The following is a 13,288-nucleotide window of genomic DNA, read 5'->3' on the forward strand; positions in this document are numbered from 1 at the left end:
AACTTAATGTGACCTTCTGTAAACTTTTGAATGCACGTGTCCAACTGTTCAGTGTTTCAGTACTTTTTTGCACAAGTTGCTGTTCTCTAACAAGGAGTTTAACGGCAAAATTCACATCAGGTGTTTGATGCTCTAGCTCATCGAGGTCGTATCATTAGGGAACGGCTGCTGGAGACTGGGGTACCTCAAATGGAGTGGCCTGCACTTTCTCAGACCTGAATCCCATAGAAAACCTATGGGATCAGCTGAGTCGCCGTGTAGAGGCTCGGAGCTCTGTACCCCAGAACCTCAATGTCCTGAGGGTTATTTTATGAATTATTTCATGTTCACTATTTTTTCACTTCACTGTCCTAACAGATTTAATAAGTAGACTACTGTCTGCTTTATCTAATTTATCATTGAAATTGTTTCACAAATCAAGTGCAAATGAAAAATCATTGTGTATATATACAGTACATGATACAAATGTTGTATTATTGGACCAGTATAATTTTATAGTTAATAGTTATTTAATAGTTAATATAATAGTTTTATTATATTTTGCCCCTGAAATCCACACTGAATCCACCCTTCCCCTGGGATCAGAATAATCCAGCTTTTTTGGAACAAATGTGTCCCAATCCTACCTAAAAGTTTGGAACAACACAAACCTTCAGTTTGTGTTGTTCCAAAACCAAAAGTGGGTCACGTGGTCTAATCTGATTACAGGATCTGTTTTTTTTTTTCCTTTGGAACAACCCGTTTTCAAGATTTGATCCAATCCCGATTACTTTTATCCAGATTAAATTTTTTGACCAACTGGCTGCTGTATGTTAACTGTAGTTTGATTGTACATGAACAGGGATACATTGTGTGTGTATGGAGAGGCTGTATGCTGCTATGTTAACTGTGTTCTCTCAAAAGACAAATTTCTGTCAAGAGAGACAATAAAGTCTGATCTCATCTGATCCTGATCCAGCAGGAGAGACCAGACCCCCCCTGATCACAGCTGTGTGTCCATGAGGAGTGACTGGTCTATGGATCCAATTATACAGTTCAAAGATGGACAGCACTTTACTGGTTCAAGGTGATATCATTTTCACAGTCATGAGATAGAAAATGAGTTTGACTCTTCATCCTCTGTTGAGTTTCCTCTTTCAAAACATTACATCCAATAATCAGAGCAACATTTTCATCTTAAGTTTCTGCCAGCAGTTATCATGACACAGCACAACACCCTTAATGGTGTGTGTGTGTGTGTCTGTGTGTGTCCTCCACAGAGTCCAGCAGCAGAGCTCAGAGGTTCCCAGTGGTCAGTCTGCCCAGGAGCATCAAACAGACCTGGCCTCCATATTTATGGTGTGTAAATGTCCAGCCTTTAACTTCAGCTGCTCACTAATTTTAGAAGAACCATTCTGCTCATAGCAGCCAAAATGTGAGGACTTTCAATCTGTGCAAGCTGGATTTTTTTGTTTTTTGTTTCCTGTCTGATTTTGTGTCCAGAGTTTAGAACTGAAGTTTTAGTCGTATGTTTTTCTGTTGCAGCTGCTGGAGGAGAACATCGTCACCTTTGTGAAGAACGAACTGAAAAACATCCAGAGGTCTCTCAGGCCAGATTACCCAGAATGCTTAGAGAGGCAGAGGGAGGATGAGGAGGTGTTGGACGGTGAGGAGGAAGAGCAGAGGAGGAGCAGCAGAAAGGCTTTTCTGCAGATCACACTGCACTTCCTGAGGAGAATGAAGCAGGAGGAGCTGGCTGAGCGTCTGCAGAGCAGTAAGAGAATTTTAACACCTTCAACAGGATGGAGAGGAGGAATGATGGGAAAATGGAAATATTTTCATTTATAAACTCAGCTGCAAATCCAGACATTTCTGAAATGAATTTCTCTGTTTTTTGTTTATTTGTTCATTCAGAAACTCCGGCTGCTCTTTGCCAACGTGAACTCAAATCTAAGCTGAAGAAGAAGTGTGAGTGTGTGTTTGAGGGGATTGCTAAAGCAGGAAACCCAACACTTCTGAATCAGATCTACACAGAGCTGTACGTCACAGAGGGAGGGAGTGGAGAGCTCAATGAGGAACATGAGGTCAGATGGATTGAAACAGCAGCCAGGAAACCAGACACACCAGAAACAACAATCAGATGTGAGGACATCTTTAAACCTTCACCTGGAAGAGATGGACCAATCAGGACAGTGATGACAAAGGGAGTGGCTGGCATTGGGAAAACAGTCTTAACACAGAAGTTCACTCTGGACTGGGCTGAACACAAAGCCAACCAGCATGTCCACTTCACATTTCCATTGACTTTCAGAGAGCTGAACCTGCTGAGAGGGAAAAAGTTGAGCTTGGTGGAATTTCTTCATCACTTCTTCACTGAGACCAAAGAAGCAGGAATCAGCAGGTTTGAGCAGTTCCAGGTTGTGTTGATCTTTGATGGTCTGGATGAGTGTCGACTTCCTCTGGACTTCAACAACAACCAGATCCTGACTGATGTTACAGAGTCCACCTCAGTGGACATTCTGCTGACCAACCTCATCAAGGGGAACCTGCTTCCCTCTGCTCGCCTCTGGATAACCACACGACCCGCAGCGGCCAATCAGATCCCTCCTGAGTGTGTTGACATGGTGACAGAGGTGAGAGGCTTCACTGACCCACAGAAGGAGGAATACCTCAGGAAGAGATTCAGAGATGAGGAGCAGGCCAGCAGAATCATCTCCCACATCAAGACGTCACGAAGCCTCCACATCATGTGCCACATCCCAGTCTTCTGCTGGATCACTGCTACAGTTCTGGAGGACGTGTTGAAAACCAGTGAGGGAGGAGACCTGCCCAAGACCCTGACTGAGATGTACATCCACTTCCTGCTGGTTCAGTCCAAAGTGCAGAATGTCAAGTATCATGGGAGAGCTGAGACAGATCCACTGTGGACTCCAGAGACCAGGGAGATGATCCTGTCTCTGGGAAACCTGGCTTTTGAGCAGCTGGAGAAAGGCAACCTGATCTTCTATGAAGCAGACCTGGCAGAGTGTGGCATTGATATCAGAGCAGCCTCAGTGTACTCAGGAGTGTTCACACAGATCTTTAAAGAGGAGCGTGGGCTGCACCAGGACAAGGTTTTCTGCTTCGTCCATCTGAGCCTTCAAGAGTTTCTGGCTGCTCTTTATGTCTTTCTGACATTCAGCAACTCTGGAGTCAATCTGCTGTCAGAAGAACAATCACCTTCCAGGTGGTTTACAGTGTTAAACAAATCCAAACTAAAACGAAAACTCCTCCTCCAGAGTGCTGTGGACAAGGCCTTACAGAGTCCAAATGGACACCTGGACTTGTTCCTGCGCTTCCTCCTGGGTCTTTCACTGCCGACCAATCAGACTCTCTTACGAGGCCTGGTGACACAGACAGGAAGTAGCTCACAGACCAATCAGGAAACAGTCCAGTACATCAAGGAGAAGATCAGGAAGAGTCCCTCTCCAGAGAGAAGCATCAACCTGTTCCACTGTCTGAATGAGCTGAATGACCATTCTCTAGTGGAGGAGATCCAACAGTACCTGAGATCAGGACGTCTCTCCACAGAGGAACTGTCCCCTGCTCAGTGGTCAGCTCTGGTCTTCATCTTACTTTCATCAGAAGAACATCTGGACGTGTTTGACCTGAAGAAATACTCTGCTTCAGAGGAGGCTCTCCTGAGGCTGCTGCCAGTGGTCAAAGCCTCCAAGAAATCTGTGTAGGTTAAATAAGAAATGGATATATTTTCATATATTTTGTGATCTATGTTGTAAAAAAAACCCAAACTCTTAGCTTCTATCTTTTTCACTAATTCCTCCTTAGGCTGAGTGGCTGTAATCTGTCAGACTTAAGCTGTGCAGCTCTGGCCTCAGTTCTCAGCTCCCAGTCCTCTAGTCTGAGAGAGCTGGACCTGAGTAACAACCAGCTGCAGGATTCAGGAGTGAAGCGTCTCTCTGCTGGACTGGAGAGTCCACACTGCAGACTGGAGGCTCTCAGGTCAGGATCAGAGAACTCAAGAGCTTTCAAACTGGACTAAATGAAAACACAAAGCTGATCATACATTTGAATATTTGTCTGAATGAACCCAGCTAATTTCAGATTATTGTACTGATGAAAAAATCCAACATGTACACTACCGGTCAAAAGTTTTAGAACACCCCGATTTTTCCAGTTTTTTGTTGAAAATTGTTCAGTTTAATGTCTCATTGCACTCTGAAATGAAAGCATAGTACAAATAAGCAACTGGAGTTAAAAAAGAAATCATGGAATCAATTTATAGACCAAAATGTATTCTCATCTTTTGACTCATCAAAGTAGCCACCTTTGGCAAATACAACAGCTGAACACACTCGTGGCATTCTTTCTACAATAGAAATCAGATATACTTCAGAAAGCTCTTCCCAAATCTGGTGCAGAAGTTCCCATAAATGTGTGGCACTTGTAGGTTGCTTTGCTTTCACTCTTCTGTCCAGTTCATCCCAAACTAGCTCGATGGGGTTTAAGTCTGGAGACTGTGCTGGCCACTCCATGTTTTCAAGTTTACCATCTTGTTCTTTTTTCCTGAGGTAGTCCTGGCATAGCTTGGACTTATGTTTTGGGTCATTATCTTGCTGTAGGATTAACCCCTGACCAACTAGATGCATACCAGAGGGTATTGCATGGCGCTGCAGAATGCTGTGGTAGCCGTTTTGGTTCAGGGTGCTTCTCACTCTGTACAAGTCACCGACCCTGGATCCAGCAAAACAGCCCCAGACCATCACACTTCCTCCTCCATCTTTGACAGTTGATGTCACACACTGTGGAACCATCCTTTCACCTACTCGATGGCGTACAAATATCCTGCGTGATGAACCAAAGATTTCAAATTTTGATTCTTCAGTCCATAATACCTTCTTCCAATCTTCAGTAGTCCAATGGCGGTGTTTCATGGCCCAGGCAAGCCTCTTTGTCTTATTCTGACATCTTAGCAATGGCTTTCTTGCTGCAACTCGTCCTGTTAAACCTGCAGGTAGAAGTCTTCTCTTCACAGTTGAAACTGAGACTTGCTTACTACGACCACTATTAAGCTGTGCTTGAAGCTGTTGTCCTGTGATCACGCAAGCTGTTAACTCTCAGAAACTTGTCCTCTGATTCAGTTGTGGCTTTGGGTCTGCCAGACCTCTTCCTGTCAGAGTTTCCCCCAGTTTCTGAGTGCCTTTTGATGGTGAAGGAAACTGTACTCACTGATACCTTAACTTTCTTTGCAATTTCTCTGTAGGAAAGACCTACATTTTTAAGTGTTATGATGGTCTGTCTCTCTTCCATAGTTAATTGCCTTTTCCTCGCCATTTTTGTAGCAACACACTAATTTTCTGCAGTACAATACTGTTCAAATGATGCTCATGAGGGTATGGTCCCACAGTGTGTTCCAACACTGCTTTTATGCACACAGAAGGGGTTGTAAGAAATCAAGAAAAGTTGGAACACCTGTAGTAATTAGTAGCACCAGCTTTCAAGGCTTGATCAACCTCCATAGCTGCAGCACAGCTTTAAATTGTTAACACATTTTGTGTACCCTGAAAAAGGCCTTTTTGTATAATTCTGAAATGTACGTTATTTTTCAGTTTTGGATAACCTTACCTTTTTTTTAACCTCTGGCAGTTCACCACTTACCTTTGTACCATTTCAAACTATTCATTGGACTTGAACGACTTAACCCTCTGAACCCCAAGCAGTTTTGGGGCATTTTCTGCTCCACTCACATTTTGGCTCACTGTGGGCTTGTTTTTCACTGCAGTTACAAGTGCTGCACCTCTATGGAAACAGCACAGCTGTGGCTATCACCTGAAGCCATTCAAAAATGTCTTTCACACAGTATGAAAGAGTTACAGTGCCATAAATAATAAAAAAATAAAAAAGGCAAACTGATTTTTTTTGATAATTTATTTTACAAAAATCGAGAAACATTGGAATAAATGTACAGAACCTTTTTTCAGGTGCCCACAAGTGTCACTGATCCAGGAAAAAAAAAGTAGAGCTTCACATGATTTATTTCCTGAAATATTAACATTTTTCCAACCTGTATAAACTTAGGCGTTTTTACTGCCTTGCCCTTGTCACACGACTGTTGGGCTCACCTGAATCAATCAAGATGTCTCAGATCCGCTGAAGACTGCAGAATTTTCTGTTTTTTGAATGATCTGGATTGAGTAAACGACTAATTTTTGGCGAATTGTTGAATGAAGCATGTATAATAAAACGATTCGAATGAAAAATCACTTTTTTAGGCTTAGTTTCGTCCTTTTTTCTACCGCTAAACGAAAGTCGGACATGTTGCATTCAGGTACCATCGGAAAATTCAAAATCCGACGGAAAAATAGGTTTTTAAAGCTTCCAGCTATGATAAACGGTTGAATTTTGGCGATTTTTTAAAAAATACATGTCTTTCCATCCCGCCGGCGGGTTTGGGGTTCAGGGGGTTAAATTGCAATAAATAACTAGAAAAATTGGGGTGTTCTAAAACTTTTGACCGGTAGTGTATGTGTATCAGACTGTGTTGTTGTGTTTGGTGTGTCCATGTGCAGGCTGTCAGGCTGTCTGCTCACACAGGAAGGCTGTGCTTCTCTGGCCTCAGCTCTGAGCTCCAACCCCTCCCATCTGAGAGAGCTGGACCTGAGCTACAATCATCCAGGACACTCAGGAGTGAAGCTGCTCTCTGCTGGACTGGAGGATCCAACCTGGAGACTGGAGGATCTCAGGTATGGAGAGACACACACAATGTCTTCTAGAGGCCTGAGGAATACTGTTTCATGTTGAATGGTGGATATGAGTGACGTGCTCTGCTAAATCCTTCATAGGGAAGGTTATTTACTGCCCATGTATCCATCCTCAAAGAGAATCTGCTGCTCTGACTCTGTTTCTTCCTTCAGGGTGGACCATGGTGGAGAGCAGTGGTTGAAACCAGGCCTGAGGAAGTGTAAGTGTGGATTTAGTTTGATTCCTGAACACAAAGCAGCAAACATTCAGCTGTTTAGATGGTGCAGCTGCAGCTTCTGCTGTTTGTTCTCAGCCTTTTTTTAAATGTTGAACCAAAAATCAATTATTTGCTGCATGACAACATGAGTTTGTTGTTTATCTGTTACACTTTATGGCCAAGCTAAGTTAATTAATTTGCATGAAACATTTTGTGAATTAATATTACACAAATAATAATCAAACAGAATTGCTTCCACCTCTATAATAAAATGTACACAGTTAATATCATATTTTCTTTTTCATGTACATCTCTGGCATCATCAACTTGTTAACAATTTAATTTTTAAACTGTTAATTAATTAACATGATAAAGACAACAGGTGTGTTAGATAAAAATCTGCTGATGTTTTGTGTCTTGTTCTCTCCATCAGATTCCTGTGAACTCAAACTGGACACAAACACAGCAAACAGACACCTCGTCCTGTCTGAGGACAACAGGAAGGTGACACCAGTGAGACAGAAGCAGCCATATCCTAATCACCCAGAGAGGTTTGACTTCTGGAGACAGATCCTGTGTAGAGATGGTCTGACTGGTCGCTGTTACTGGGAGGTCAAGTGGAAAGGAGGGGTTGATATTGCACTGACTTACAGAGGAATCAGCAGGACAGGAGGCGGTGGTGACAGCTGGTTTGGAGGAAACAAAAACTCCTGGAGTCTGAGCTGTTATGATGAAAGTTTCTCTGTCTGGCACAACAACATCAGCACAGACATCCCTGTCCCCCCCTCCTCTAACAGAGTGGCAGTGTATCTGGACTGGCCTGCTGGCTCTCTGTCCTTCTACAGCGTCTCCTCTGACACACTGATCCACCTCCACACCTCCACCTCCACATTCACTGAGCCTCTGTACCCGGCCTTTGGGTTTGGGTTTGGGTTTTGGTCAAATGACTCCTCAGTGTCTCTGTGTCAGATGGAGTGAGAGTCACCTCTAACATCACACAAGTACAAGAACATGGACATTTTTCTTCCGTTCTTCCTCTTTCTCTTTTGTTTCTTATTTTTTTGTTGTTGCTGTCGCTAAGGTGTATTCATCTGATTTTCTGTCTTTGATCATTTGACAGTGTAACCAGTATGCACCACTGATTAGCTAAATGTAAGGAATAATAATAATAATAATAAAAGCAACTGTAAGAATTTGGAGCAGTCTAAGAAAACCTAGGAACGTCAGGAGCCTGAATTGGATTACTATAATGAAATAGAGACAGAGGACATGGATGTGGATTTTGAATGAATTTTGAATGTATATTTACCATAAACCATATGAATTCAAGGTACAAAGTGGCAATGACAATTCACTAAAATAACCAAAACAATAAACCCTTTGTGCACAGTAAAAAAATAAAATAAAATAAAGACCCAGGGAATTGTAAAATGTCTTTGTAAGAGTCACAGTTCTCACTCGCACTCCAATGTAGCGTATGTAGAAAGGTATGTATGCTGTCTAGTTAGTTGTTGCCACAGCAGCAACTAATCTTCCTGGAGTCCACACATAAAAAAAAAACAAAAAAAACAATTCATACATACAAACATACAAATAACATTATACAGTGTATATAGTATATAATAAGACATTACATTTCAATATATCAATACTCTATACTCATTTTGGAAAAACCTGTTTATAATAGGTTGATGAGACATCTCCAGGGGTGGAATGTCCTGTATGAGCACCAATATGGATTTAGGAAAAGTTATTCTACTGAAATGGTTGTGTTACAGTTGGTAGACAAAATTCATACTGCTTTGAATAATAATGAATTTGCTCTTGGAACATTTCTTGGTTTCACATTTCATGGTTGTACTGGGATTACTTATAAATGGTTTTGTAATTACATTTATAATTATCAACAGTTTGTTAAAATCAATGGAAGGATCAATTTTAGGACCACTCCTGTTCCTTATTTATATCAAAGACCTGTCTGCGGCAGTATCTTCCTTGTTTCCAGTACTTTTTGCGGATGATACCAACTTATTTCTTGCACAGGCTGATTTCTTTGTTCTAATGGATAGAGCTAATAAGGATTTGGAAAACATCTCCAAATGGTTTAAATTAAACGAATTATCTCTTAATGTTAAAAAAAAATCCAATTTTATCATATTTACATCAAAAAACCAAAAATACGGTCAACTTAATTCCTGCCTCTTGATTGGAAAAGACACAATTATCTCGGTCTCAACCACTAGTTTTCTTGGGGTGCATACTGATGAGACTTTAAGCTGGAAGAAACATATTAATGTTGTGTGCAACAAAATTTCGAAATCCATTGGTATCATTGGCAAATTCAGAAGTTTGGTTCATCAGAAATGTTTATTTACTCTTTATCACAGCTTAATCTATCCATACCTCACATACTGCAATATCATCTGGGGAGCTATTTATCCCACTCATCTTAACAAGCTCTATATTTTGCAGAAACGGTTTTGTAGAATTGCGACATCTACCAGCAGGACTTATCATTCAGCCCCTCTGTTCATTCAGCTCAATATCTTGTCAATTTTCAACATGCATTAATACCTAACTTCTGTCTTCATTTATGAAATCCTCCATCACCCAGTTTCTCCTCCCCAGCTTTGTGCTTCATTTTTCCAGTTGAATACAAATGTACATAATTATAATACAAGACGTTCTAAATGTCTACACCTTACTATGTTAGTTCTCTATTAGATATAAAGGAGCACACCTGTGGAACAGTTACATTCAAGTTGCACTCCAATCTACCTCTCTAAGAAACTATAAATGTCGACATGTCTGATGAACCAAACTTTAACTTAATCTTAACTTAGTATTTTGGTTGTTTTTGGCTACCACATTGTTGGTAGGCGTGGACCATGAGAGTGTTCCATCCAGTGTAACACCCAAGAGCTTTACTTCACGAACTTGCTCTATATCTACTCCTTCAACAGATAACTTTAGTGTTTCATCCTTTCTCATAGCATGCTTGGATCCCAGCAGCAGACTCTTGGTTTTTGAGATGTTTAACTTAAGCCTGTTTTCAGACACCCATGTAGCCACTAGACTCATTTCTCTTTGAAGGACTGTGTTAAGCTCCTTTGTGTTGCCTGCTGATGCATACAATGTACAATCATCTGCGTACATAACCATACATGTATCTTTTAATACACATGGCAGATCATTTATGAATATGGTGAGTATGTGAGCATTCTTCAGTTCACAGCCTTCCCACTGCAAGCAACAAGTTCTGCATCTTGTGGGCTGCGCTCACCATCCAGTACTGGATCAAAATCTGAATCTCTGAACTTTTGGTCCGTTGGAAGATGACCTCACTCAGCACGATGAATCGGAATGTGCACGGGAAATGGCGTCAAGTCTCACTGCACACATTTGGGCACTTTTTTTTTTTTTTTTTTTTAAATTTAAAATCAGTTTCTCCACTGTTTTCACTTAGTTTCTTACCACTTCAGTAATGCAGCTATGTTTAATGGGAAGTACTGTATATTTGGTCCATTGTGGTACTGACTTTTTCTTGGGAATTTGACTTTTTCTTTTAATTAGGCTATTGACAAGACTTGATGAACATGTAGGCTACATGACATACATGGAAGTATTTTGTTGGATTTGCCTCTACAGATGTGTGTGACAGCTCAGTATAAAATGAATTTGAAAAAGTGTAACAGGTCAGTATTCAGGCAGTGTCATCTTCAGGCTCTAGGCTTAGTTTTGCAGCATCAGAAATGTGTGTAATCATATCTGATTAAAAAAAATAAATGAATAAAAGAAGAATGAAAGAAATGCAACATGAATAAATGGATAAATGAAACAATGAATGATAAATAGATGTGATGAACAGCTGGATCAAAAGCTGAAATAATAAATGTCCAGCTGAGGTAAAGTATCTGTGGGCCAGCAGAGTGCTGACAGTGTCGGCACGCCCTCTTGTGGATTTTTCTGGCCACTGCATGTGTGCAGGTTGGCCGGCTGGCTGTGGTTTTATAACAATAATTAGAATCCACACATTCAAATAGAGTTTCTGATCGTGTTTGTATTTTAGATGATATCAATTCTGAAGGTGCATCTGTTGAGGAAAGTGACCTGTTTGGATTTAAGTGCAGTTCTTATGAGTTTAATATGTATTAATGTTACTCATGTATTATTAAAAACTATGACATGTATTATCTTTATTAATACATTTAATTTGTTCTTTTATTGTTTTGTTTTGCTACTTTGTGGTGTGAGATATTTCATGTGTTGTTTTCAATCAGTAAACTGGACACTGAAAGTTATATTTTATAGGTTTCTGTTTACGTCGAGGGAAGTCGGAGGGTTGATGAATTAGTGACAGAGGTAATATCAGGACTGCACAAATCTATACATTTAAAATCAGAATGTGCTCTTGAAGTCTGCAGATCTGAATATGAATTGTGTTATAATTTCCAACATGAATGTCTGGCATGGAGGACAATTTTTACAATATCTCACAATGTTTAACAAGTGTCAGTTTTGTGGTGAAAATGGTGAAATATACACATGAGAGCAGCTGGCCTTCAGGGCTTCTGAAGATGGCAGGATGGCTGCTTTCTGCAGAATTATAACACTAATTATAATCCACCCATTTAGAAATGAACTGATTACCCCCCAGAAATCCAATGTTCAGCTTGTTTTAAATAATAATTCATGAATTCATCAATAATTCATTAATTCATTCATTTGTTAATTCATTATTATAGACCTGACCAAAAGGTCAGAGTGAAGAAAAGAGTTTCTGAATGTGTTGCAGTTCATACTGTAGAAATGATGGCAGCTCTGTTGGTTTTACAGCGGCTACAGGACGGTCAGCTGCTGAGGGAAATGACCTGTTTAGAATCAAGTGCCACACTTATGAGTTTAACATGTTTTTCATCAAAACACAGAGATGATTTAATATATGAAACATTCCATACTTTGCCTTGAATTTGCCAGCTGGACACTGGTATGTGTCTCTAATATAAAGGTTGAAGGTACTGAGAGGCTTCATGAATCCGTGAAGGAGGCATTAAATCAGGACTGCTCTGATCTAAAAACGTATATGAGTAACATAAAAATAAAAATATTCATTTGCATCAAATGAAGAAACAGCAGCAGGAGAGATGGGATAAGGAGACAAAGTGGAGGTGTTTTGACGATCCTCACCAACAGTGAGACCTGCTGACCTCTGGGAAGATGCTGGAAGGAGGAGGGTGTAGCCTGGAGGTTCAGGTTAGTTAGCTCAAACCAAATGAAATCAGGTGAGAACAACGTGAAGAAGAAGGAATATGAGAAGCTGGAGAAGAACCAGGGAGTGGAAGAGGAGCTGGAGAAGATGTGGGAAGTGAAGGCCAAAGAGTCCCGGTGGTGATGGGAGCACTCAGGACTCCAACAGAGTCCAAGAACAACAAGTGAGATCTGAGTCCAGAAGAGTGCAGAGTTCAGAACAGCTGAGATCCTGAAGAAGCTCAAAGTCCCAGGTCTCTGGTGGAGATTGAGACTGAGGAGGACACACATCACACCCAGGGACATTTTACATCTGTCCACTGGAGTGTCCTCTATGAACACACTGCCTGTAGCCCTGAAGGTCCTGCAGTGTTTATTTGGCTGTGTGGCTGTGTGTGTCATACAATAATAACAACAACAACAACAACAATAAAAATAATAATAATAAAAGATATGTGACATTCCTGGCTTAAGGGCTGCTTTTGATCATTTATTAACCCAAAGGGAGATAAGGTGGAACACATAGTTTGAGAAATATAATATTTCAAAACACATTAACTTGGAACAAGAGAACATTTTTAAGAGAAATAATGTTGAAGTATTTCTTTAAAATTTGCTGTGCTCATTGACTGAAAATTTAGTTGAGTCTTATTTTACAAGGGTGTTTACTGTGCCTGATATTTTATGATCTAAAGTTTTATATCATGATCAAATGACACTTGTGGACTTTGATATGTAAGTTATGAGGATGTTGTTGCACCTTCAGATCTAAAGTGCTCACACTCTCAGGACTGACGCAGGAGAACAAGCAGCGTCTTCTCTCTCTGGGTTTCCTCTCCAGGTGAAGCTGGAAAGTCTCTTTGATTTGATGTGGATGTGACTGAGCAGGTAAAGAGCCGACCAGGGATCATTAGTGGAACAGGCTCCTACATTGTGTTTTAGAACTGGAGGACTGGAGAGCAGACTGGGATGACAAGATGGTGGTGACGTCTGTCAAAATGTGTTTTTGATGTCTGCACATCTGAATATGCATTGTGTCCTGATTATCAACATTTATGCCTGACACTGAGGACAAAATTGTTATTTTTAGTGGTGACAAACATGAGT

The 13,288-nt window shown here is 40.7% G+C and overlaps 1 protein-coding gene across 1 annotated transcript in view; it reads left to right on the top strand.

The window, feature by feature from the left end:
• Window positions 1-1,289: 1,289 nt before the first annotated feature.
• The window catches only part of LOC115355190 (protein NLRC3-like), a 54,101-nt gene continuing 42,102 nt past the window's right edge, over window positions 1,290-13,288 (top strand). The window contains exons 1-3 of the mRNA XM_030045897.1: window positions 1,290-1,338; window positions 1,525-1,753; window positions 1,894-3,700. Coding sequence (XP_029901757.1) covers window positions 1,336-1,338; window positions 1,525-1,753; window positions 1,894-3,700 — 2,039 coding nt within the window. The 5' untranslated portion in view covers window positions 1,290-1,335. The remainder of the gene's footprint in view (window positions 1,339-1,524; window positions 1,754-1,893; window positions 3,701-13,288) is intronic.

Source organism: Myripristis murdjan, chromosome 23, assembly GCF_902150065.1.
Source record: "Myripristis murdjan chromosome 23, fMyrMur1.1, whole genome shotgun sequence".
In the NCBI taxonomy this organism is placed as follows: Eukaryota; Metazoa; Chordata; class Actinopteri; order Holocentriformes; family Holocentridae; genus Myripristis; species Myripristis murdjan.